Source organism: Triticum dicoccoides, chromosome 1B (genome assembly GCF_002162155.2).
Source record: "Triticum dicoccoides isolate Atlit2015 ecotype Zavitan chromosome 1B, WEW_v2.0, whole genome shotgun sequence".
Lineage (NCBI taxonomy): Eukaryota > Viridiplantae > Streptophyta > Magnoliopsida > Poales > Poaceae > Triticum > Triticum dicoccoides.
In genome coordinates, this window is record NC_041381.1 from 9,796,783 (window position 1) to 9,824,331 (window position 27,549).

The following is a 27,549-nucleotide window of genomic DNA, read 5'->3' on the forward strand; positions in this document are numbered from 1 at the left end:
ACCAACTGTACGTGTCCAAAAAGGAAGAAACATACTTTCATAAATTTCGTGCTGAGATGATAAAGTCATCCCGAGTCACGCGGTCGAGATTGTTTTTTTAGTAATTAAGATCTTGAGAAAACCTTGTTTGGGAAAAAAAAACTTTCTAGTGCCAGTACATGAGATGATGAGAAGGTTTTTCAAGAAAGCAAAAAAATGAAAGCTCAAAAGTTAAAATAGTTTGTGTAATCATAAAAGTAAGAACAAACGATATTCATGTGTCAGATAAGACACGATGGTTACCCTCTCTCATTGTCTTCAGTAGTTCTGTTAGGCCACATACCATCCGGTGGATCAGAGGGCTAACGCCATCCAACCATCTACCAGACAGTCCTCATACTGGAAAAATCCACAAATATCACATATTTTCCTTATCATACTAATCTCAAACATGGAATAAACTAGGACACCAAGCACATAAATATGATTTAGAAGGGAGCATTAAAGTGAGACAGGCATGCATGACAGATGGCGAAAACTGAATATACAGACTTGACAGAAGGGAGCATTTTAACAATTGCATAATTATTAATGAATTCACAAGGAAGGGTGACAAATGAAAAGCTCTAAAAAACCAACAAAATCTCTTTTTCTATGAACAAATCCAATAAAATCTGAAAACCTCCTATGTCACAGACATCTAAGGAAAACAGAAACACACATAGAGGTGCTAGATAGCTTACTTCCTTGCTTTCAAAGTCTGGTGAGAGAAGTTGTAGTACATCAGCCACATCAATTGTTTCCCACTTTCTGATAAATTCAACTGCTTATTTATCTTCCTGCACATTATCCTAAACATAAGAACAGCCAAATCAGATATATGTTTTATCAAGATAAATATTATCAGAGAAAATGCACTGGATTCAAAAGATTTATCAGGACCAGCTTTTGCGCACATACAAATATGAACTGAAAATTTGAAATGCATGAAAGCATCATTTAGTTGAGGAATTAACTAAACAGGGTCCATTGAACAGTGGATTGAATATAATTATGGTGGTCTATTTCGTCAGCAACCTGCTCAATACAACTTTCAAATGATATAGCATTCCTGCTAGATGGCAACCAGCCACTACATTCGCAGTATGATGACAGGAGGATGAGATGATTTTTTTTCTAGAACAGAGCAATAATATGCTTGACAAACAACATGATGCATAAGGTGCTAATGAATAAGAATATTGCTCACACATAATAAATCCTAGTTGCATTATATAATTTCTACAAAATGAAACATGTGAAATAACAAGTTTGGATGCTGAACAGTAATCAGGAAGAACAAAAATGGCGCACAGATAAGTTCAATTTCCTCTGAAGCAAAAAAGAATGGTCACAGAGAGAGAAGTGGCAGTACAAGATTGACAGTTGAAGATTGCTAAATTTACAGCAAACTGAAAGAAATGTTTCTGCATATTTATTTCTAAACATAAAAGGTTAAGCTATCCTATATCTTACAGGTACTTCAAATATGTAACAACAAAGTAAACAGCATAGCTTTGAATAAAAGTTTCCAACAAAGCTAACTTCCTGTAGAAACAAAGCTACCTGAGAAATGAAGCTAGAATGTGTAGAATACCTTTTCGACTTTTCCAATGGAAAAGATAGCAGGTCATTTAGAAACCCGGTACTGGCTATTGGCGTCCATGATCCTCAATATCAAGTTACCCCTGCAAGCGAACTAGAAGGAATGAATTAGAGCATTCCTTCACCGTCCTTATCCAGTTGCAGGAACTCGATATGGAGTATGGTGCAAGTCCATATTTTCCAGTTTGAGCAATAGGTCCACTAAAGAAACCATTTTAGGAACCTATACAAATCACATCACAAATTAGTCATGGTCTTCCTCTCTCCCAGGTAGGTGTGTATTGAGATTTATATAGAGATCCGCATTCGAAATAATAACAAGGGAGCAGGCACCAAAAATTTAAGCACTTAAACATGAAAGCTCTAAGCACTAAATTTGCCACAAGAACGGGGATAAGATGTGCAGCCTTATGGGTTGGTGCTCTGGCAGCAACTTCATTCCCATCATGACTAAAACAGAGGATCAACCTACCACTAATATTTAGGAAAACAATAGCCTGATTTAGAAACAATGGTTTAGTAAAGATTCAGACATGTACATGATTATGTGTCCTTAAAGAAAAGGCCTACATCATGTACCCACAGGCACAGCACTACAGCATGGCAGCGTATCATAATGCAAAATATTTCACTGTATTGAATTCAGATTAATTGGCAAGCTAGCATGGATTGAAAATACGATTGGCTGACTACACATGAATATTATAATGTAATGACCCGCTCAGAATGTTACAACTCACTTCCGGACAATACATGTCATGGGTGTGTCTCGTAGATTCATGTGCAGAACATAAGAGACTAACAGCCATTGAAATTAATATCAGTCATCACCTTTTGACTTTCTATTCTATAAAACCAAAACCAGATGATCATATAAGGTGGCAGGAAAAAAATAAGACAACGAACTGCGTCTTGAACTTACTTTCGCTCATTTGAGCTTGGTTTCCGATATCTATCAATAATTCCACGGGTGAAGATCCTAGCAAGCTTTAACTGCTTGTGCACAGATGGATTAGTTCGTCCAACTTCAGTGTCCCACACAGTAACAAGCTCATTCAGTACTGAACTACTGATACATCGTTTGGTGCATAGCAATTAGCTCCTGATTCTTGAACTGAAAGAAAGAGAGTAAAATTTACTTCAAAGATAACCATATTTTTTTTTCGAACCAGGAATTGCCCCTTTCCGCTAAATGAATAACGGAAATACAGCAGTTCCGAGTCCAATTGTATAGGTAATGCTGTTTCCGAACAAGAGTGCTTGCTTTCCCCACATTTTTAAGAGCACAATTGTTCCTGTATCTAGGAACAAATAGAAGAGAAGCTACAGGGATTCAACAGATACACACACGCGCGCGCGCGCATAATGTTTGGAAGCATCATTGCATCAAGCAGCATTTAGTGGCACAATTAACTAAACTGGATCCATTGAACAGCAGACTGAATGTGGACAGGTATGCTTGGAGATACTCTAACTACGATGGTATATGTAGCATTCTTTCCTGCTAGGGAGCAACAAATCACTGCATTTGAAGTAGTATGAGATGTGTTTTTTCACAGCAGATTGCAGGGAATTGGTAACATGGAGAATGGAAAGAAGACACACACACACACACATACATACATAGACTCGATGGTGAAAGTCTTTGCTGCTGTTAACCCGCAATCACTGAAGATTGGCTCAAAATCTTCTGAGCTGAGCGACTTGCATGGCTCCAGATCTTCTGTGCCACAACACAAAGTGCGGCAATGGGGCGTACACGCTCCCAAAATAGTGTCTTCCAGCCCAAACAACTCAATGATGGTCAATTCATTATGGGTAAGCGAGGTGATCAATAACCATAGGTGAGCCAAAATTTCTTGAAGTGGCTTTAGTTTATAAGGATTAGCAGTTAGCCATGGATCATGAGAATGAAGCACTAATGAAAAAATAAAAACATATGGCAATCAAAGATTGGAAATGGGTAGATAATATGAAAAGAAATTTTGATGGGACCAGATAGGTATAAGGCTAGATCAGTAGCAACAGATTCTAAAAAAATATATGAAATAGAATATCAAAATGCATTTAGTCTAGCTCTTAAAGAAACAACTATCAGACTTTATACATCTGTTGAAGTGTCAAATTAATGGTCTCTTTTCTAATTGGATGTACACAATGTGTTTCTTCGTGGTGTTCTGCCGATTATTTTTGAATTTCCCCTGCTTTCTATCTTGCTGTTGCAGATAAAAGATATTCTGAAATGAAACCATAGTTTTTTAATATTTGTCCCAATTTTTTGAAATGTTGATTAAAAAAACTGATCAATTTTTTTTCAATATTCTTGGATATTTTAGGAAAGTTTCGATAGTTTAAAAAACGAGAATAAAAATGTTCATAGATTTCATAATTTTTTAAAAAATTAGTTTAATAAAATACCATGAATTAAAAAATTGATTACATATTGTAACCATGTTTTTCAAATTTAAGAGATGTCTACAAATTAAAAAATATGAAATTTTATTAATGTGCTTCATGGATTTTTTTTAAGGAAAGCCATCATCTAGAAGATATATTCATAAAAAATATATAAAAATAGAAAGAAAGAAAAAACATCGGAAGAAAAAAATGGGAAACTAGTGCCAAAAGCAACGAAAAACTGGAGCGAACAAAACTAAAGCCAACCGGTAGATATATGAGAAAACTGAAAAAGCACCGTAAAAAAATTCAGACAAAAACCTTGTATGAAGGGGAAAAAACAAGAGCAAACTGCCAAAAAAATACAATGACTTTCTCTGTAGAAATTCAAAGTTGGGCCATGCTATCTTCAGGTCAAACTGCCAAAAGATCCGCCGGTCTACGAGCCGTCTGATCTGACACTATCTTCAGGTCAAGCGTTGTTGTTACTTTTGCAACAGAAGTCGTGTCGCGAGAACCCTTTTGTAACACATGTATTATTGCAGAAATATTTGTAACAAAGGTTGTGTTGTAGATTTTTCTTGCAACAAAGGTCTTGTTGCAGAATATTTTTGAGATTTTTTTTGAAACAGATCTCTTGTTGCCAATTTTTCTTGCCACATATGTCTTGTTGCAGGAAGTCACCGTGTTGCTTGCAGTCTTGCCTCGAGCAGAAGCTCGGTCTTGTTGGGGAAGGTAGGAGCGGCGTTATGTATGCGGTGATGATGGGGGAGGCGATGCAGCATGGGGCTAGAGCATCATAAATTGGCAACGATAGTCCCGAGCAGAGCTCCGGCATGCACGCTAGAGAGGCCATGGCGACTAGTCGCGAGCGGACACAGGGAGACGGGGAGAGGCGACCTCATCGGCATGCTTGTTGGTGGCCTCGTCCTTGTGATGCCAGCGGCGAGCAGTGGTGGCGACGGTCAGAGCGGCGCATGAAGGCGTCGGCTCGACGGGGAGCTCGGGAGAGCATGATAGGATCCATAGCTTGATCCCGCAACACATCACTGCGGTGGGGGGATTGCAACAATGGCTCAGTTGCGGAAAGTAGTCTAGGTAATACGTGGCTCCCGAGCCATCTGAGTACTCGATCCGACGACCAAGGAACCGATGGATGCTGGCATTGTTATCGGTCAGGTGATTTGAATCATTTCCCAAATTCAAACCATTTGTGAAGCAAAAGATTAGTTTCAGGCACTCTCTGACACTGTGCCAAAATATAATGGAGTATGTGCCGGGGGAGCACTACTGTTCTGAAACGGAGGCACGACCCGAAGTAAACGGGGTGTAATAACATGTTGTGAAGCACTTCTGTCTATTTCGATGAATTCTAATGTTGCAGAGGCACAGCCCTGCTAGAGCATGCATATTGCATATGTTTTTTTGGTGAGTGAGCGCTGGAGGGAATTTTCCCATTTACTCTGTATCAGAATTATTCTTTATTAAGAAAAATGTCTTTTGCAATTTTTTGAACACAGTATAGATGCAAGCGCTCATATATACGTGCATACACTCACCCTATGAATGCATACACGCACACCCTACATCCTACCCCGAAATTCTGAAATAAATTCAGGATAAATGCGAGCACTAGGACTTGAACCCTAGTGGACTAAGGATACCACTGTCTTTTTCTAACCATCCAACCACAGATTGGTTCGCAAGTGTCTTTTGTATTTAAGAACACAAATGTTAACATGATTGCCGGTTGTGCAGCTAGCTATTTTTTAGAACGCAAGTGTCTTTTGGTTCGCAAGCGTATACATAGGAACTTTCCATTTAAAGAATACATTCTAAGAAAATCACCATTGCTCTCCTTTATTTTGAGACTCATTTTGTAGGCAATTTGCATGGTCGCGTGTATGCCCTACCCTTTCAAGGTCACGTGCTAGTCTAAATACAAGTCACAAAAAGGAGCTACATGAAGGTTGTCATCCAAATAACTGAGCAAAGTTGTCCGTCCTGCAAAATCCCACGCTTTTGTCATCCAAATAATTGAGCAAAATTTTCAGTCCTGCAAAATATTGTGCAACCTTTAAATATATTGGCACAACATGAAAAATGTAAGTAGGCAGTGTGAAAGGATAGCCGTTAACCTTTGAAACTATCTGGTCTTGGGACAGACCAACTACAGCCCTCGCGGATGGGATCTGGAATTCAGAAAAGCTTTTCGATGTGAGCATCTAAGAGGACAATCGTAGCTACTCAATTTTCAATGTCACGAGCCAATATAGATATACAGTCAGTAAATGTTACTATGATACTTTTGTTTTCCTCCGATATTTCAAATGATTTGAAGCTTGGTAAAGAGATAGAAAATTTGGTATGCATATCCCACTCAGTTAATTCGCCTAGGGCTCCCATGCATAATCATGTGGTAGGTGTGAGCAAGCCATCCAGGAAACATTTGTCACATGATTTGTATTTTGCCACGTGAGGGCACTACACAATCATGCATATGACCATTTAACTTGCATGTTTAGTTATCAATCTCTTCAGGGGTGTAGTAGTAGCTATGAACAGAGTGAACATAAATATTGCGTTTGGTTGAAGGAGCATGTGGCAAATGTTCGTGAGATATATACGTGTTGCATCGATCATATATATCACGAGATAGCTTGCACACACTTGGGCACAGGATTGAGATTAGCCTAAATTATATTTGCTGGAACATCCGGTGCATGCAACTGTATTTTGAAGAAGGGAAAATGATGTAGTTTCTGTCATTGCAGCTGGTGCTCTCTCACTCTTTCATCGCTCTGAAACTGAAGAACAAAGACAGTGTTTTGTGCTGCATGCAACAACTTGCAGCGTTTTCTTATCTCTTTGTTTGCAGTCTGTCACAATCAATAAAACGACATATTCTACAGGCCACGATCGAGCGCACCGGCCGTGCATCCCACGGACACTCCTACGATTGCCTCTGAAGCCACCATGTCTGCCATGATCTGGCGCCATCCCATGAGACTGGACGCAGCGGCATACTATCTACAAATTCTACGACAACTACAGGCGTGCATGAGAACAGGCTCTCAGCGCGCGCAAGCTTATTCTGACAAAACTGGAAAAAAATCGACACCTAGCTAACTGAAGAAATGTGCAACAGGATTCAGTGCTCAACAATTTCTCAGTCTGGTGATTGGGCTAAGCAATCAACTCTAAACCAAACTAAATCTTCTTCTATGCTCTACATCCAAATCTGAACATGGCCACTCTTGAATGAACAAAAAGTCAGTTTTATTTACAGATATATCAAACAACAACATTCCATTGCTAAAACAGCTCATGAAAGATGGAACCATCAAATTCAAATATGTAACGACCAAGCAAAAGTACTTTGATCTGCATCTTCAGTTTCTTTCTCACCTCACCACCAAAACTTACTCATCCAGCAATGCCGTAAAGGTTTTCCTTCTATCTGCGGCCGGACATTTTGCCACGGCCAAATGGCAGCAGCAGAGGAAGCAGTGAACGTATCAATTAATCACTAACTTCCTTTCATTACTCAACCAGCAACTTTGCAAATTAACACCTGCTACTGTGACATGCAAGCGAAACCGCAGGAACAAATTAACACCTGCTGGCTGCTGCACACGAGACCCCCTGAAACCAATCACAGCATGCATATATACATCATATAACCCCACAACTGTTCTGTTTCACAAACCTGAGTATAACAACACCTTGTACTAACTCCAGGAAATGTTCAGGGAGATATCTGAACAACATGCATGCAAGTCAAAATTCAGCAAAGCCGACTGATTACAGAGCCTGGATATTGGCAAGCATCGGCGTCACGAACTAAGGCACAAGCAAGGAGTGCCTGTACATACTTCTCAGCAACAGGCTTTGTCAGCTTAGACACAAGAAAACAGCAGGATCACCATGTGTGTGTGGTATAATATCAGGAGTACTATCTACAACGGCGATCACAGTACAGTAGTAAACTCAGAATAGCTGGAAATGTATTGGGATATAACAATCTGCAGTACAACTTGCCTTGTTGAAGAAAGACACCAAGGCAAAATTCAGCCAGAGTATGTGAGGCGGAATAAGTTTTACTGAACACACATGCTCCTATATAGCAGGGAATTCTTTGTAATTCTCACCAGACAAACTTGTTAATTCTCAGTAGGGAATGCAGCTCATGGCTCATAGTGTTTGCTAGAAAATATCAACTCATGTCATGCTAGTTAGCTACTGTTTACTAGAAACAGATTACCATGGTTGAACCAATCAACTCATGCCATGAGTTAGCTAAACACTATGCACTTGTAGCTTAACCGACTTTAGAAAATTTGCAGACTAGAGAAGTGGATGCTAATTAAGCTGCCGACAGAGCAGGTGTTGCTTCAGGTTAGTTAACTAAGGTTACAGTCTGACGTTAACTAGCAGCTAGTACATGCATAGCAGAGAAACAGGGCTCTCAAGTCGAGTGGCGATGGTCCCCGTCGGCTGCTTCCAACTTTGTGCCTGACAGAGCTTTGGAGCAATTATCTAGTATAGTATAAAAGCAGAGGACAGCCTTATAAGCAGCTAGCATTGCCGGCGGCGTACCATCTCCGACCAGTGCAGTGCTGAATGTTCAATCCCAGTTCAAACGGTTACATGAACAAGTTCAAGTGCCTGAGCAGGATATGCTGAGGATATATTAATACCCGTGGCAGGGCTCTGAACTCTTTAGATGCAAAGGGGGTCACTGTTTCTGTTTGGTAGTTGGAGTCAGGTTTGTTGTCGATCAACTAATGGGGTCCAGTTGATTAACTGAGTACCGTACTGGCAAATGGATCAAGGAACAGATAAGGGGAAACCTCACTTGATCATGCGACATACTCCCTCCGTTCCCAAATAATTGTCTTTCTAGAGGTTTCAACAAATGACTATATACGAAGCAAAATGAGTGAATCTACACTCTAAAACATGTCTACATACATCCGTATGTTGTAGTCCATTTGAGATGGCTAGAAAGACAATTATTTGGGAACGGAGGGAGTATATAGGAGATGCCGGACGGCTGATCGGTTAGAACCAGGCGCCTGAGACAGTTTGTTCAAGCTAGCTATTCAGTGCCCGTTCTTGAACAACAATTTGTCCAAGCTGTACCTACACTGCATCTAGCGCAGCTAGCCTATGCAAAGGATAACTAGCGATCATACTATCGGCAGCAAGATGTGAATGGCCCTTTAATATGCCTGGACTGAAATTTCAGAAACAAATTACCTATAGCAGGTTAGGATAGAATTTACATCGAGGTCGATCATGTGCGTTAACAGTATAGAAAGGAAACGAAGTCCCCTGTTGCATCACTCGAAAGTAAACTAAGTGAGCTATACAGCATTACAGCTCTGAACACAACAAGGGCGCTGCTAGAATAGCTCAGGAAGGAAAGGTATCACAGAGTCTATACCAGCCAAGCAGAACACTCCCAGGCGGCCCCATGAAAACGCTTCCCTTCTGTGGCCTCCATCTCCTGATCATGCGCACACCTGCACACCCATTCACATTTATCAAAAGTGAACATCACTAGCTGCTGCAGCAGAAGCAGAGAACATGCTAATCAGTACCTTTTGGAGTAGGAAAATGTCAGATAATTCTGATCACCACAACAGCTTAGCAATAGCACAACCAAACAACAACCTGTCCTGGACTAGTAGTTCCTGCTTCATAGCAGAGCAGGCGCGTTCCTTGAAGCATATAAAATCATTACAATCAAATAGAAACATGGAGTACTGGTTTAGTTTCTCCCCAATCATCAGGTCCTCCCTGTCAGAGGAGGAGATACAGAAACAAGGATCTCAACAAGTTACAGGCCAATGTCTCAACAAAGTAAGTATCCCAACTTTTAGAATCTCCCTGTCAGAGAAGGAGAGGAAGGAACAAGTAATGACACTTAGCTGAAACTAGGTATGTATAGCTCACAAAGTAATTAAGTATCCCAACTTTTACTAAACCTGGAAAATGTTGAAGGAGATGAATTAATCCACACTACAAGTATCTGGAGAAGACAAAGGCCAGAGTTCAGACAAGTCGAATGGTTACAATCATGACATATCCTAGTACATACATCATTTGAGGCAAACAAAACCATGCCCTTCCCATGTAATTGTCGCCATGTTTACTCCTGCATGGATTGCTGGCATTCCCTGGCTTCTCGAGCCGCCTCCCTTCGCTCACGGACTAGTCTTGGTATTTCCTTCCATGTCTTTGGTTTAAATACCGTTACTGCACAAATCACAAATTATGTCAGAACAAACTTGTACAAAGTAATCTTACATGAAGATTTACCATATAAAACAGAGAACAAATGACAAACGTGTTGAGGTGGTACATGTGATAGGATGGATGGCTGAATTTGCCGGGTAAATATGGCAAATACAGAATGGCTTACCTTCATACTGTGCATCCAGTTCTTTCAAACCGTTGTCAATGTTGCACAGTTGCTGCTGTAGGCATCTAGGGAGCTTCTTTATAGCTGGGCAGCCTTTAATTACAACCTCTTGGAGACACCTGTATGCTTCAGGCTCATTCGGCAGGGATGCCAGCGTACTGCAGCCTTTAAGCCCAAGGTATACCAACGATGGGGGCTGCTCTCTCAGCAGCGACTCCAGTGATGTCAACCACCTGCTGTTATTGATATCCAGTATCTTGAGGGACGTAGGCAGACGGAGAATCCCCCCCAACATGCCATCACACTCCCATATTTGTAGAGATTGGAGACGAGAAGGAAATGAATGCTCTCGTGCTGCTGCTACTGCTACTGCTGCTGATGGCTCTGGTACATTGATGGACGCAGTGCCTTCTGGTTTCTGGAGCTCCCCCAGCTGACACGATAGCACTTGAATACTGCTGCACCATCCAATAAATATGGTCTTTAAGGACGGAGGCAGATTTAGAACCTCTGGTAAGTTTCCACATCCAGATAAATGTAGATCTTCTAGGCATGGACAAAAGTGATTCATGGGTGAGGATGGCAACTCTGATACAGCTGCACACGTGATTGCCTCACTGCAAGAAGACCCTTGGACTAACTCTGACATGCCCTGCTGCTTGCCGAATATGCACTCAAGATTATCGCACCTATTGATACTCATTTTCTTGAGAGATGCCGGGACGTTGAACATCTCTACCAAACTTGCACACTCTCTTAACGAAAGACACTCCAGACCTGGCAGGTGTTGACTCCTTTCAGATGCTGATGGTTCAAGAGGCTGAAGCAGACTTGCAGACTCCCGTCCTGGTAGGTGTTGACTCCTTCGGGGCGTGGAAGGCTCAACAGGAGCCTGCGCGTATCCAGTCAGATTTTTACAGTTTGTAATCGTTAATATCCTCAAGGATACCAAGCTTTGGAACACTTTCTCTGGCCAGTGGATGAGCACATCACAACTACCAATTAATAACCTTTCAAGGTGAACAAAATAGTCCCATGGCTCTAGTGCACCGGATCCAAAGAATGAGTTGCAGCATTGTAACTCCATAACGGTAAGTGAGGATTTCTGGTTCCATTTATCCTTGCTGTCCACCGGTACAATTGAAGTGCACTCAACTCTCCTTGATGTTCTTCGTCTGTTCTCAGATGTTCTTTGTCTGTTCTCAGATGTTCTTTGTCTGTTCTCTAGCTTCAATACCAGATTGGTCAATGAAGACAAATATCTGTCTACAAAATGGAATATCTCCTGCTTGCCATCTTTAATTTCTAACACACTGAGTTTCGGTGCTTCTGGTAAATATATCAGCTTTCGGCACTTTTTAATTGATAGTTTCTCAAGCTGAGGAAACAATATCGGTTCTCCTTCGACAGCAACACCCCATCTCTGAAAACTATTCAAGTCTTCCAATGCAAGTACCTTTAGAGCAGGAAATGCTGACCGTACCAGTATATAACTTCCAGTACATGGTTCTTGAACCAACGGTGCTTCACGCATTGCTGCCAGCTTTCCACAGTACCTAACAAACAAGTTCTCGAGCAGAGAAAACGGTGTGCATACCCATCTATTACCTCCATGACATGGTTCTTCAAACAATGGTGCTTCAGGTAATGCTACCAGCTTTCCACAATGCCGAATAAACAACTTCTCAAGCAGAGGGAATATTATCTGTTCTTCTTGCCTCTCATTTATTTCCCACCATCTCTCAAAATCCGACAGATGCTCTAGTGTAAGCACCTGTAGTTTCGGAAAAGTGAAGGATGTACCACATCTGAACAAAAACTGCAATCTTTCACAACGGAAAAGATGGATCTCAACCATGTTTTGTAACATACCCATGGACTTTCCTCCATATGAATATATATTCAGAACCTGCAGCATGTCATGAGGCTCAAACTTGTCGAGCACCTCGCTATCACAAACAGAACTCCACCTTAACGTCAGTTCTCTAAGATCCTTCTTTTTCCCGAGATTTGGCACTTTTGCTTCTGCTTTTTCAACATTCTCTACCTGACGTAGCTCTAGCTGACCACCAAGATTTAAACCCTGCAGCTCTGCAACATCACTGCAATCGGGGCTCATAACTGCTGCTACAAAACATGTAAGTGTCTGCAGGTCAGTGAGTTCTCCGAGTTTTGGAGGCATGTTCTCCAACTTCGCACATCCGTGAGTATAGAGGTGACGGAGAGAAGTCAGATATTTCATTTGCCTTGGAAGTCGATAAAGAGAACGGCAGTTGGAAAGGTCCAATGTTTGCAGGTTATATAGAATACTGATGTCTTCAGGAAGTGCATTGATATAACTGCAGGAGAGATCAAGGTACCTCAGGTGATGCAGATACCTTGGTTTCAACAGAAATGATTTTTCCACTATATGGAGCTTCAAGGCATGCAACGAGCGGTATTTTGATAGATGATGTGATGAGCTTCGCATATGACTCTCGCATAGCAGTGTTTGTATAGCAGGGGATCTTTTCTGCCTAGAATTATTCAGAATACCATCTGGTTCTTCACATGACAAAAAAAAATGCCGTGCAGTATCTCCAAGCCACTCAATTTCACTTAGCTCCATAGTCACAGCAACACATTCCTTTTCCATAACAGACATTGCAATATCATGCATAAGATCGTGGATTTTACATGTATTTCTGGAATAATACTCCCAGTCTTCTTTACTCTTCTCTATATCCAGAAAGAATGACCTTGAAGAAAGCTCATCAAAAATAAGTTGTCCAATGGTTTCAAGACTATCTTCCTTGTGTTCAGGGATAAAGCCATTTGCCATCCATAGCTGGATCAGCTTCGCTACATCAATCTTATAATCCTTTGGAAATACAGCACAAAAAGCAAAGCACTGCTTCATGTGCGATGGCAAGTCGTTGTAGCTAAGCTTGAGTATTGGCAAGATTCCAGTTTCCTCAGTGCAAATGCTGCTTCTAGATGCTATAGCCTGCCATTCTTTCACGGTGGTCTTGGTACGAAGTACAGAGCCCAGTGCACATGCAGCTAAAGGAGAGCCACGACATCTGTCCACAATCTGATCAACTATCTCCACTAGTTCAGCAGGCTTTTCTTTGTCCAGGCTGAATGCTCTAGCCTCAATAATTTTCTTTATGAAGTGATCCTCCAAAGCATTGAGATTGTAGGCTGCCCTATCTGCACCCATAATTTCAGCAACTCGTTTATCACGAGTTGTTGTCAACACCGCACTGCCCATGCCACCATGCTGAAGACATACCTTCAGAATTTCCCACTTACGTAACTCTTTGTTGTCCCAAACATCATCCAATACAAGGAGATACCGCTGTCCGCTGACCAGTTTTTGAAGTCTATCCAGTGGTGGTTTGTCTGTATCAACATTCTTATTGGGAGATGCTTCTACTATACTCTTGGCCAGAGAGTTCACATCAAAGGTATCAGAGACACAGACCCAGAGCAGCAACTGGAAATGCTTCTGAATTTCAGGATCATTGTATATGAGTTGCGCTAATGTGGTCTTGCCAAGGCCCCCCATTCCAACAACAGGAACAACTATGAAATCTGCATTGTTAGCTTGACCAAGTAGTGTAGCAACAATATTCTTCTTATCCTTGTCTCTGGATCTGCTGGCAATGTCTTGCAGGTCGGTGATAACAGAATCCGTCTGCCTCCACTTCTTGGGCACCGGCGGCTGTGGTCGGTACTTGAACCTAAAGGCATGCATCTCCGCTATAAGGACATCAATGGCCTTCAGAATCCGGCAAAGCTTGCGACCCATTTTGTAGCGGAATACAATACGGTTGTGAGTAGGGAATAGCTTTATTACATCGAAGCCAAGCTCTCTGTAGTGCCCCTTCTTCCTGGCTTCACGGCGGAGCGCTTCGTACTTGAACTCGTCAAAGACTTCATTTGCTTCATAGGCCACCGTCTTGAGCTCCTGAAGCCAGGCTTTAGCACCATCTCTATGAGCCGTGGCCTGCTCCTCGGCGTCGGTCATGACGTCGAGGATGGCCGGAAGCTTGCGCTTGAGAACCTTGTGCTGCTCCTCCATTCCCTCCATCACCTTGTACTGGTCCAGGAGGGAGCTGGACGCCTTGTTCATCAGCATGGACACCAGTGGCCGGATGGCCATGGCAGCCACCAGCTCCGCCATTGGAACACTCGGAAGAAACTCCTCAAACACAGGTGCACTGCAGAAATTAACGAAGAGAATGGTGTGAGCAAGACGTTTATAAGTAGAGCCTGGGACCTGTTCTTGAACAAATTACAAGTCAAAATACAATCTTGCAGCCATAGTTACCTTCACGAGCTTGCCCCTGATCAGCACCCAGGACCAGCAACGCAGCAGCGAGGAAGACGTGGTCTTCACAGGCACGTCCGATCACGAGATTTTTGTGAGATCTTGAAGCTTTTGGATGCCTGAGTCGAGAAGAGAATGTTGTGAGCGGGACGAGTATAGTGCTTGAGCTCTCCAATATACAACGGTCGTATGTAGCCTGAGATCTGTTCTCGATCAAATCGATCAAATCACAGCAAAAATATTGAATTTTGCCATTAGCGATGCAGGCTTTAGTAAAGTAATCAAAGTGGCCACACCGAGGCTCTGACAGGCATTTGAGACAGCGTGCACTGCCATTACAAAACGCTCACTTGCAGGCAGGAAGATAATTTGTTTCGGATACGTCTGGTTCATCACGTGAGTAGTGACATGCTTGTCACCCAATTTTGTTTCAGATACTACGTTTGATACGTCACGTGAGCAGCCACATGCTTGTCACCCAATACAAGGAAGAAAGTGTTTATTTTTTCAATTTCGTCAGTCATGACATTGGTTTTGTGCATTATTACAAGCGTGCTACCAACGGCATGCCATCAGCATCAGCATCAGCACTCAGTTGGCCGCACCTGTTCACAAGCTGTGCTCTAAATCTACTGCGCCATTGGTTTCCTCTTAATTATCATCAAGGCTCTCCATCCGCTTGGATTTCGTAACTGTATTGTCTCTCTCTTTTTTTTTGTGTATCGAAAATATTTTACCTGAATGCTTACAATCTACGTACAACGGTTGTATACTGCCTGAGATCTGTTCTCGAGCCAATAATAACGAGAACAATGTTTAATCTCTTGGCATTAGCGATGCAGGCTTTAGTAAAGTAATCAAAGTGGCCACACCGAGGCAGGCACAGACAGCCGTCCACTTGCAGGCATGCAGGAGGATAATTTTGTTTCAGACACTACGTTTGATGCATCAGGCGAGCAGTCACATGCTTGTCACCCAGGACGATCGAGGAGAAAGAAAGTGGTTGATTTTTCGGTCTCGTCAGTCAGTCATGGCATTTGTTTTGTGCGTTGCGTTACAAAGTTGCAAGTTGATCCCACCTATCTGCAAGTTTCGTTTTAAGCTACTACATATCTTTAAATGAATAAAAGGGGATGTATCTAGATGTATTTTAGTCGGATGCAGAAACAGAGGGTGCAGAAACAGATTTGAACAGAGCCGGGATTTGGGGGAAGCCAGCAAGTCATGGGGAAGGGGAACCTATCTTGAGCGGGATCCCCACCGGGATGGGGGGTCTTCGAGGCCGACGTCGCCGTTGTTGTTGCCCGCCCGCGGCCGCCGCCGCCGCGCTGGGTCCTGCTGACGCAGGAGGTCGCCGTAGCCATGGACGGACGGAGAGCAGTGGTGGTGGTGGTGGGATACTCGCTGCGCCACAGCCAGCAGCCACATAACAAGGCGGTCCGGCCGGCCGGCCTTGGAGGTAGGGTGGCGGCGGTGGCAGCCGGCCGGCCTCGGTGACCTCGGCGGCGAAGAGGACAAGGAGACGCAGGCCGGCAAAGTGTGGGTGGGCTTCGGATGGGATGGGCTTAATTATGATTCAGGGGCCTCAGCGAATAGAGAGAGAGCACCGTGTGACACTTACTATGTTGGGCTTACTAAAAAAAACAAAAAACTGAACTCTGAATTCATTCATGTTTCTTTTTAAATTTGCCTCAAAAAAATGTTTTTTAATTGAACTCTATATTTTTTTGGCGGATGAAATGAACTCTATATTCATGTTGTGAGTACACTGCAGTGTACAACTCCGACACCCTGAAAGTTATTGAGACCGGTGAATAGTGTTGACAGTTCATCGGGCTGTGCTGCGGCAATCCTGCTCCTCCTATTGGCGGTTCGCCAAGGTCGAAAGCAACCCTAGAGTCAATTGTGCTACTGCAGAGGAAGGGATGTCGTCCAATGGCGTCATGCTCTCCTTGGACTCCCCTCCCATGCCCAAGGGACTTGACGCCAATGGGTCTACAGACCAACCCCTGCTTGTGGGGGTAAACTTTTCCTTTAACATGCTTTCACTCTATGTTGCTCTTATTTGGGCTTCATCTGTACAATCTGACACCAAACTCGGTGTTCTTCCTCGCCCTTTTTGTGCACTTGTGCAAACTTTCATCGGAAAATTTCTAGATCTGGACTTATTCCAATATTATTATGAGCTCAAGATTGCACTAATAAAAAGTTATTAAGTCCCTTGCTCTTTTTGGTTCTTCAAGTGCTCCTGGAAGGGCAAACGTTTACACCAAGATTACGACAAGCGACTCTTGGAATATTATCGTTTAGGCTTGACCACTTCGTGTGTCTTCGCGACTAGCGTGGCATATGACTTGCTATTTTTCGACACCAAGCTCCACATGTCTTGCGAATGGGTGCACTCCCCGATGACCCCAACTCCATCACTTAGATGGCAGACGCTATCAAGATGCTAAGGAGGGAAGAGCCGACAACTATGTTTTGGGGGACTCCGTTTACCAGTGCCTTGACTTGCTCAAGGAGCGGGCAGGGTTTATTTGGGTGCACAAGGTGGGCCATGACGACTAGTAAGTCATTTTGTTGCTTCCTTTTCCTGATTGATGCCCCTCCTTACCAAAACTAAGTATCAAGGTTTTCTTTTTAGGGGTAAAACTAAGTATCGGGTGCTTGAGGTGCCAAATGGTAGTGTTTTTGTACATGCAACACATTAGTCACAACCCTAGCATTAGCCTTGTCTGACATTGCATCAGCATTCATGCATAAAGTCTCAACTCACGAAAAACTTGAATTGAGGAGTATTCAAAGCCTCATAAATTATTTTAATAAAGGGAAAGAACCCTAAAATATCATTCAGTGAACCCAAAATGCCTTCATCAATGTTTGATAATTTTTGCAGGGCTCTGAGTCCAAACCAAAAATAGTGAACATTTTTGTGGAATATTTTGGGCATTAATTTAAATCATTATTATATTTGCATTTGGGTTTATATTCATAATATGTACTCCCTTGTAAACTAATATAAGAGCGTTTAGATCACTAAAATACCTATCTAAACACTCTTATATTAGTTTACAGAGGGACTAGAATATATTCCCAAAAGCCCTGAATTATTTTATGTTCATTTGGAAATGTCCAATGTGCAACATAAAATTACTCAGAGAATTGTTGGCACTGGTTTGAAATCTTTTGAATTGAAAACAGTGACAAAATATTTAATTCAAAACAAAAAAAGGAAAATAGAAAAGACAGAAGAGAGAGCAGGTTTACTTGGCTTACCTGTAGCAGCCCAACTCCTATTCTGGCCCAGCCCACCAGGGGCATAGCCGTCTTCCTCCTCTTGTCAGTGGGCAGAGGGGAAGCAGTGCACGGCGCCCGCGTGCGCCGGCATGCAGCAGCCTGCCTGGCTCTTCCCAAGCCTTGTCCTCGCGCCACGGAGACGCCCATGTCTCCCTCGGCCTTTCCCCCTCCCTCTGGCTCCTCTCCCTCCCTCTGGTGCCAATTCCGAGCTCGCCCGAGCTCTCCCGCCGGCCACCGCAACCTACCCACGCGCTCACCGTAGTCCCCATGCCTTGCCGTCTTGATCAGAAGTTCCGCAGCGTCTTCATCTTCATCTCCAACGAGCCAAGCGACGTCGAAAACCCCCCCGAGCACCGTCACCATCGTCGTCGTCTACCTCGGTTGACCGAGATCGCCACCGCCCATATGTCGCTGTCAGGCCGCCCGCGATCTCGCCATCTCCTTCATACGAACCGCCGTGAGCCCCTCTTGCTCCTCCCCCTATCCCCACACTCGCGTGCATGCTCTAACTCATACCCCCATCATGCTCGCGAACTCCACGCCGCCGGCGATATCACCGCCATCTCTGCAGCCACCGGTGGCTCGAAACCGAGCGCGGCACCGTGCTCCGCACCCTCCCAAGAGCCTAAAACCACCACATGTTCATTCTACGGTGCACCACATCACCGTTCTCGAGCACGCCCGGACCACGGCCGTCGCAAACCTCGTCGTCGGCATCGATTCCGGTGATCCCCGCGTCCAGCTTCACCGTCGCTCGATGCGGGTGAGCAAGGGCTATGCCCTAGTGCCCTCAGCGCGACAAACCACCGCCCGTAGCGCGTTCCCGAGCGTCGCCGCCACGTTTGTGTGCTCGCCGGCGTTCAACTCTGGCGTGCTGACGTGGCAAGTCATTAGCCGCTAATAGCCCAGTTAATTAACACCTAGTGACACTGACAGCGGGCCCCACCACCGGTCAAACCCAGTCAGCGCTGGATTTGACCAGGTTTGTCCAGTGTGTCACTGACCAGTGGGCCCCACTTGTTAGGTTTGACCTAGTCGGCATTGTTGACTTGCTGATGCAAGCATGACGGTGCTGACACAGTAAATGATTTTCTGGATTTAAAATAATTCAGGATCTCTGAAAATGTTTAAAACTTCAAAAATTCATAGAAATTCAACCATAACACCAAATGAAATAATTTTTATATGAAAAATTATCAAAAAAATGAGGAATATGTTTATGGCATTTTCATGCATGTTAGAACAACTTATGGCTGCTTTTGGGACAAATCATATAAAGGGAATTTAAACCATCACATATGGAGTTTAATTTTGAACCTTAGGTTCAAACCAACTCCATTTAAACTGTTTCTAGTTGCATTAGCTCAAACACACTCATTTTGTCATGTCATGATCATGCATCATATTGTGGATTGCATTGATTGTGTTCCTTCGCTGTTGCCGGTGGTTGTTCCCTCTCGATAGACGTGTTCCGACGATGAGTTCGATGACACCGATGAAGAGCTATACTATCTTCAGAAGTGCCAGGAAAGCAAAACCCCCTTGTTCATTCCGATACAATCCCACTCTCTCGCTTCTGCTCTCTTTTACATCATTAGGATAAAAACAATTCAATTGTTACATGCTGCGGTAGTTGAACCCCTTTCCTCTGCATGACCTGTCATTGCCATAGTAAATAGATGAAACCCACTAGCATGAGTAGGAGTTGTTTGAGCCCTGATGTGCCTACTCATTCATGCTTGTTGTCATGCCTGCCACTGCTTAGAGTTGAGTCAGGTCTAATTTATCAGGGATGAATTGGAATGTGGTGAACATGTCCTACCGTTGAGAGCTAAGTGTATAAACATTATTTGGTAAAGGTATCGGTGAGAGGCCATGTAGGAGTACATGGTGGGTTGTCTCATTGAAGCCGTCCTCAGGACTAAGTTCTGTGTATGTGATCCAAGACAGTTACTACCACACATTGGAATGCTTAAGTGCCCCTCTCGACTTATACCCCCTGTCCTCTGTCCAGGAGTTGCAAGTAGTTTCTGGTGTTTGTAGTATGCTGGAGGCCATACGCAGCTCTGACCCGAGGGGTGGGCTGTGATGCGGTAGGCACGTGGCACGGTGTACCGGGACACCCGTTTGATTCCTCGGGAACCCTGCACACATCATTCGAGGCCATATGTAGAAACCTCGGCCGGAGTCCCTGCGGATGGAATCTGAATAGGCGATAAACCTGGACTAGGAACTTCAGTGGTTAGTCAAGTCATGGCCGACACCCTCGCCAGGCTTCCGCTTGAAGGTTTCTAAGATACATGATGTGTACATGGCGGTAAGTGGCGAGAGCGTGTGTCAAGAAGTACACCACTGCAGGGTTAACATGATCTATTCGAATAGCCGCGTCCACGGTAAAGGACTACTGGGTTGCTTGTGTAGTTCATAGACAAGTGAAAGTGGATACTCTAAAATACGCAAGATAAGTGTGAGTGCTATAGATGGCGTTCTCGTAGGGAGACGGGAGCAGATCCATAGTGGTGTATTGGTATGGTGAATATGTGGACTCGTCTGCGCCACCTCAAAAGAGTTACTTGCAGACGTACTTCAGGATAGCCACCGAGTCAAAGCTGGCTTGCTGCAGTCAAACCCCACCATCCCTTTGTTGATACTGACGCATATGTAGCTAATTCTGATGTAAGTCTTGCTGGGTACATTTGTACTCACGTTCGCTTAATTTACATTTTTGCAGAGAGACTTCAGTGTCACTAGTAGTTCCGTGTGGAGTTCGACGTTTAGCTTGTTACCTCAGCTATGATCTTGTATCCTAGGGAGGGTCTTGTAGATAGTCAGGCTTCTCAGCCTTTTTCATTTGTAGTTGTCTGTACTCAGACAAGTTAAGCTTCCGCATGTGCTTATTGCTTGTATGACTGGAATGCTGGGTCATCAGACCCATGTTTGTAATATCTAGCTCGTAGGAGCCTAACGAATAAATACTTTGAGTCGTAGAGTCTTGTTGTGTTGCCATGTTGTATTTGCACATGTCGAGTATAATGTGTGTATGTTATTGAAATGCTTGGTATGTGTGGGATCAGACAACCTAGTTGTTTATTCTTGGTAGCCTCTCTTATGGGGAAATGTCTCTGATACCTCTCCAACGTATCTATAATTTATGAAGTATTCATGCCATGTTTACAATAATTTTATATGGTTTTGGTATGATTTGCATGAAACTAACCCGGACTGACGTTGTTTTCAGCAGAACTACTGTGGTGTTGTTTTTTTGTGCAGAAATGGAAGTTCTCCAAACATCGCGAAAGTTTTTGATGATTTTTTATGCACCAGTAGAGAAGCATTGGGCCAGAGCAGCACCTGGGGGGTGCCCCGAGGGGGGCATAACCCATCAGGGTGCGCCTGGGCCCCCAGGCGTGCCCTGGTGGGTTGTGCCCACCTCGGTGGCCTCCCGTACCCCTTCTTCGCCCTATAAATTCCCAAATATTCTGAAAACCCTCGGGGAGAACCTAGATTGGAAGTTCCACCGCCGCAAGCCTATGTAGCCACCGAAAACCAATCGGGACCCCGTTCCGGCACCCTACCGGAGGGGGGAATCATCTCCGGTGGCCATCTTCATCATCCCGATGGCCACCATGATGAGGAGGGAGTAGTCCACCCTCGGGGCTGAGGGTTTGTACCAGTAGCTATGTGTTTAATCTCTCTCTCTCTCTCATCATCTTGAGATGTCACGATCTTGATGTATCATGGGCTTTGTAAACATAGATGGCTCATATGATGTTTCTCCCCTTTCTACACTTGTTGTGATGAATTGAGTCTTTACCCTTTGAAGTTTTGTCTTGTCGGATTGAATGTTCAGATCTGCGAACACATGATATATGTCTTGCATATGAATAACCGTGGTGACAATGGGGTATTATTTTGATTCACTTGATATACGTTATGGCACTCAACTTGCGGATTCCCGATATGACTTTGGGGTAATCTATGCATAGGGGTTGATGCACGTTTTTATTATCTTTTCTCCGATAGAAACTTTGGGGTCTCCTTGTAGTTCTTTGCGTGGATTGAGTATTATGAATCTGAAATTGTTTGATACATATCATATAATTAACTCATGGGTACTCGCGGTGACATTGGGGTATCTAGGTGACATTAGAGTTGGTTGATATGCATCACATGGTGTTATTTTAGTACGAACTCTTGATTAGATCGATCGAAAAGAATAGCTTGATATTATTTTAGTACGAACTCTATGATAGATTGATCAGAAAGAATAGCTTTGAGGTGGTTTCGTACCCTACAAACAATTTTATCTTTTGTTCTCCGCTAATAGGAACTCGGAGTGATTCTTTATTGCACTTTGAGGGATAATCATATGATCCAACTATGTTAGCATTGTTGACAGATTGCACTAGTGAAAGTATGCACCCTAGGCCTCATTTTCCATTATTGCAATACCGTTGGTTCTCCGTTTTATCATTTACTACCTTGGTGTTTTTATTGTTCGTGCTACAAAAACTCATATCTATTATCCATACTACAGTTTTATCAAAATCTCTTCGCCGAACTAGCGCACCTATACAATTTGCTATTGTATTGGGTGTGTTGGGGACACAAGAGATTTATTGTATTTGATTGCAGGTTTGCTTGAGAGAGACTATCTTCATCCTTCGCCTCCCACGGATTGATAAACCTTAGGTCATCCACTTAAGGGAAAATTTCTATTGTCCTACAAAACTCTGCGCTTGGAGTCCCAACACATGTCTACAAGAATAAAGTTGCATAGTAGACATCAAGCTCTTTTTTGGCGCCGTTGCCAGGGAGGTGAGTGGTTGAAGGTATATCTTGAGATCTTGCAATTGAATCTTTTAGTTTCTTGTTTAGCACTAGTTTGGTTTATAAAATAAAACTACAAAAAATGGAATTGAGGTTGCATCATATTGTTCATCTTTATAATGTCTTCCGTGAAAATGATGGAAATGAAAATTGTGCTCAATTGATAGAGGAAGAATTCTATAAAATGTTTGACAAAAAATCTTTGAATGATGAGCATGATTGCAATATTGTTGGTATGAAATCTTTGAATATCCATGATGATAACGATATGCAAAGCCATAAGCTTGGGGATGCTATGTTTGATGAAGATGATATATTTATTCCCCCAAGTTTTGATGTGCAAATTTGTTATAATGGTAACATGCCTCCTATTTATGATTATTACAATGATGAATGTGGGTTTGGAAGAGTGTCAACTCTAGGTAATTATCCCACTATTTTGGAGGGTGTTGAATCTTATCATAATGATGAAAGTGGATTTGGAGAGGTCATGACTTTATTTAGTGATGAATCCACTATTTTGGAGGAGGTTGCAATTGACTATGACAACAAAGTTCCTATCTATGATGATTGTGGTGATGACATGTATGCTATAAAGAATAATGATAACCATGAAACTTGTCATCATGATTTTAATTTTCACTCTCATGATAGTTATTTTGTTGAGTTTGTTCCCCCTACTATTCATGAGAATAAATTTGCTTATGTGGAGAGTAACACAATTTCTATGCTTATGTATCATGAAAAGAATGATTTTATGTGATGGTTATATATATTGTTGAATTTCTTCATGATGCTACTGAAAATTATTATGTGAGAGGAACATATGCATTTACATATTGCAATAATATCAAGTTTCCTCTCTATGTGTTGAAATTTTTGAAGTTGCATTTGTTTTGCCTTCCTATGCTAGTTGATTATTGCTCCCATAAGTTGTTTGCTCACAAAATCCCTATGCATAGGAAGTGGGTTAGGCTTAAATGTGCTAGTTCTTGGGGGACGCAGTAATTTCAAAAAAATTCCTATGAACACGCAAGATCTATATAGGCGATGCATAGCAATGAGGCGAGTGTGTCCATGTACCCTTGTAGACCGAAAGCGGAAGCGTTAAGCAACGCGGTTGATGTAGTCGAACGTCTTCGCGATCCAACTAATCAAGTTACCTCGAACTCTAGATCTAGCTGAGGCTGAGGGAGAGTTCCGTCAGCACGACGGCGTGGTAATGGTGATGATGAAGTTACCAGCGCAGGGCTTCGCCTAAGCACTACGACGATATGACCGAGGTGTGTAACTGTGGAGGGGGGCACCGCACACGGCTAAAAGATCAACTTGTGTGTCTATGGGGTGCCCCCGCCCCCGTATATAAAGGAGGAGACGACGAGGCCGGCCGGCCACAAGGGGCGCGCCCTAAGGGGGGAATCCTACTCCAAGTAGGAGTAGGTTCCCCCTTTCCTAGTCCAACTAGGAGAAGAAGGAAGGAGGGGAAGGAGAGAAGGAAAGGGGGGCTGGCCCCTAGTCCAATTCGGTTTGGGCTAGGGAGGGCACGTGCGCCACCTTGGCCCGCCTCCTCTCTTCCACGGTTCCACCACTTGGCCCATGAGGCCCAATAACCCCCGGGGGGTCCCGGTAACCCCTAGTACTCCGGTTTTATCCGAAACTTCTCCGGAACACTTCTGGTGTCCGAATATAGCCGTCCAATATATCAATCTTTATGTCTGGACCATTTCGGGACTCCTCGTCATGTGCCTGATCTTATCCAGGACTCCGAACAACCTTCGGTGCATCAAATTACATAAACTCATAATACCAATCGTCATCGAACGTTAAGCGTGCGGACCCTACGGGTTCAAGAACTATGTAGAAATGACCAAGACACGTCTCCGGTTAATAACCAATAGCGGAACCTGGATGCTCATATTGGTTCCTACAGATTCTACGAACATCTTTATTGGTCAAACCGCATAACAACATACATTGTTCCCTTTGTCATCGGTATGTTACTTGCCCGAGATTCGATCGTCGGTATCATCATACCTAGTTCAATCTCGTTACCGGCAACTCTCTTTACTCATTCCGTAATACTTCATCCTGCAACTAACTCAGTAGTCACAATGCTTGCAAGGCTTATAGTGATGAGTATTACCGAGAGGGCCCAGAGATACCTCTCCGAAACACTGAGTGAAAAATCCTAATCTCGATCTATGCCAACCCAACAAACACCTTCGGAGACACCTATAGAGCACCTTTATAATCACCCATTTACGTTTTGACATTTGGTAGCACACAAAGTGTTCCTCCGGTATTCGGGAGTTGCATAATCTCATAGTCTGAGGAACTTGTATAAGTCATGAAGAAAGCAGTAGCAATGAAACTGTCACGATCATAATGCTAAGCTAACGGATGGGTCATGTCCATCACATCATTCTCCTAATGATGTGATCCCGTTCATGAAATGACAACACATGTCTATGGTTAGAAAACATAACCATCTTTGATTAACGAGCTAGTCAAGTGGAGGCATACTAGGGACAATATGTTTTGTCTATGTATTCACACATGTACTAAGTTTCCGGTTAATACAATTCTAGCATGAATAATAAACATTTATCATGAAATAAGGAAATAAATAATAAATTTATTATTTCCTCCAGGGCATATTTCCTTCACTAGTCATATGCTTCATGATGCTCTCTTTGTGTTTCAATTCTTTACTTTTATGTGAGCATCATTGAAATCATCATGCCTAGCGTAAAAGGCATTAAAGAAAAGCGCTTATTGGGAAACAACCCAACAATTACCCCTACTGTTTTTGCGTGTTCACATGATTAGGCTACTGTAGTAATCATGTTTTATTGTTTTTGTTTCAATAAAGTGCCAAGTAAAGCCTTTAGGGTCATCTTGGGTGATAGTTGATTTGATCTTGCTGAAAAACATAAACTTTTGCGCTCAAGAAAATAAATCTCATTTTTAACAGAAGATTAATATAAAAATTGCTCACGTGGTCATAATTTTTTCATATTTTTTGGAGTAGTAGAAGTATGGTTTGAGTACAGATTACTACAGACGGTTCTGTTTTTGACAGATTCTGTTTTCAATGCATAGTTTGCTTGTTTCCCAGTTTCTATGGCTTATATTGCTCAATATAAATTGTAGAAATGATATGCTACAGTAGGAATTGTGTGGAAACAATTATGAATCTTGTCTTTGACAGTACCAAAAGTGAAATGGTTTGCTCTTTATCATACTAACCTATCTCACAAGGTTTGGTTAAGATTTGTGTGATTGAAGTTTTCAAGTTTTGGGTGAGATGTCGATATGAGGAGAATAAGGAGTGACAAGACCCTAAGCTAAGGAATATCCAAGCAACTAAGCTTGGGGATGTCCCGGAAGGCATCCCCTCTTTCGTCTCCAACATTATCGCTAACCTCACTTGGAGCTATGTTTTCATTCATCACATGATATGAGTTTTACTTGAAGCATCATTTTATTTTGGTAGGATTTGCTTGCTGTTATTTAGAATAATGTTTTGCATATTTTATTTCAATAAAAGTGGCAATGATAGCCTTTGCCATGCTTATTTTGCAAGTCTATATGTTGTTGTTTCAAAACAGAAAGTTTATCGTTGTTGCAAAATTCCCTAGAAAAGTCAGAACATGATAAAATGCTGAAACTTTTTGCAAAATAAGATCTGATAAATTTTCTAAAGTTTTGTAAAATTTTCAGAATTTTTGGAGTTAGGAAGTATGATGAATATTGCATTATTTACAGACTGTACTTTTTTGGCAGATTGCTGTTATGTTTGCATTGTTTGCATATGTTTGCTTGTTTAATGATTATATTTGAGGATAGGAGTATTAAATATGCAGAGAAATTTAGTATGGAATGTTGAATAATAATTTTAATAATTTGCTATAGTAGAGAATGATAAGGTTTTGCACTGATTTATACTAACTTATCTCATGAGTTCTTGTTGAGTTTCGTGTGGATGAAATTTTTGAGATTTAGGGAAACCGTGATAGGAGAGGAATTAAGGAGACACAAAAGCTCAAGCTTGGGGATGCCCAAGGAATCCCAAGCAAATATTCCAAGAAGTCTCAAGCATCTAAGCTTGGGGATGCCTCGGTAGGCATCCCAGCATTCTTCTTCAACAATTATCGGTTAGTATCGGTTGAGCCTAAATTTTTGCTTCTTCACATGAGTTGTTCTATGCTTGGAATGTTATTTTGTTTTTTTGCTTGCTGTTTTAATAAAATAATTAGGTTTCGAAGTTTTTAAGTAAGAGAGAATCCTCAAATAACTACCCAATTACATAACTACTCGCTTGATCTTCACTTATATCTTTTTTGGAGTAGTTTGTCATTTACTCTTGTGCTTCACTTATATCATATGAGATTGTTGAATGAATTGAATATCATGAAGTTGAAATTACATGTTCATATCATGCCTAGTAGTGGCTTTACATTGGGTTTAGAAAGTCAAAGGTTTTGAAGCTTGACAATCACAATATTGGTCATACAAGCAATTCACGAATAATTAGTATAAGGAAGAGAACTTTCACATGCAAATACACTATCTTGGAAATCTTTTGTGATTGTGAGCCCCCATCAAAATATTATATGCAAAAATTGTTGATGTTGGACAAGGAAAGAAAACGTAA

At 42.4% G+C, this 27,549-nt stretch overlaps 1 protein-coding gene across 1 annotated transcript; it reads right to left on the bottom strand.

Moving 5' to 3' along the window:
• Nucleotides 1–9,885: 9,885 nt before the first annotated feature.
• Nucleotides 9,886–16,087, bottom strand: LOC119315531 (putative disease resistance protein RGA4). The gene is made up of 3 exons (XM_037590120.1): nt 14,766–16,087; nt 10,451–14,655; nt 9,886–10,284 (listed from the first exon to the last, which is right to left on the bottom strand). The coding sequence occupies exons 2-3, from the start codon at nt 14,616–14,618 to the stop codon at nt 10,178–10,180; spliced, it is 4,275 nt and encodes a 1,424-aa protein (XP_037446017.1). The 5' UTR covers nt 14,619–14,655; nt 14,766–16,087; the 3' UTR covers nt 9,886–10,177.
• Between the last annotated feature and the right edge of the window lie 11,462 nt (nt 16,088–27,549).

Coding starts and splice junctions, on each gene's coding strand:
- LOC119315531 (XM_037590120.1), bottom strand. CDS start 14,618: ATGGCGGAGCTGGTGGCTGCCATGGCCATCCGGCCACTGGTGTCCATG. Junction 10,285..10,450: donor ACTGGATGCACAGTATGAAG/GTAAGCCATTCT, acceptor TGATTTGTGCAG/TAACGGTATTTAAACCAAAG.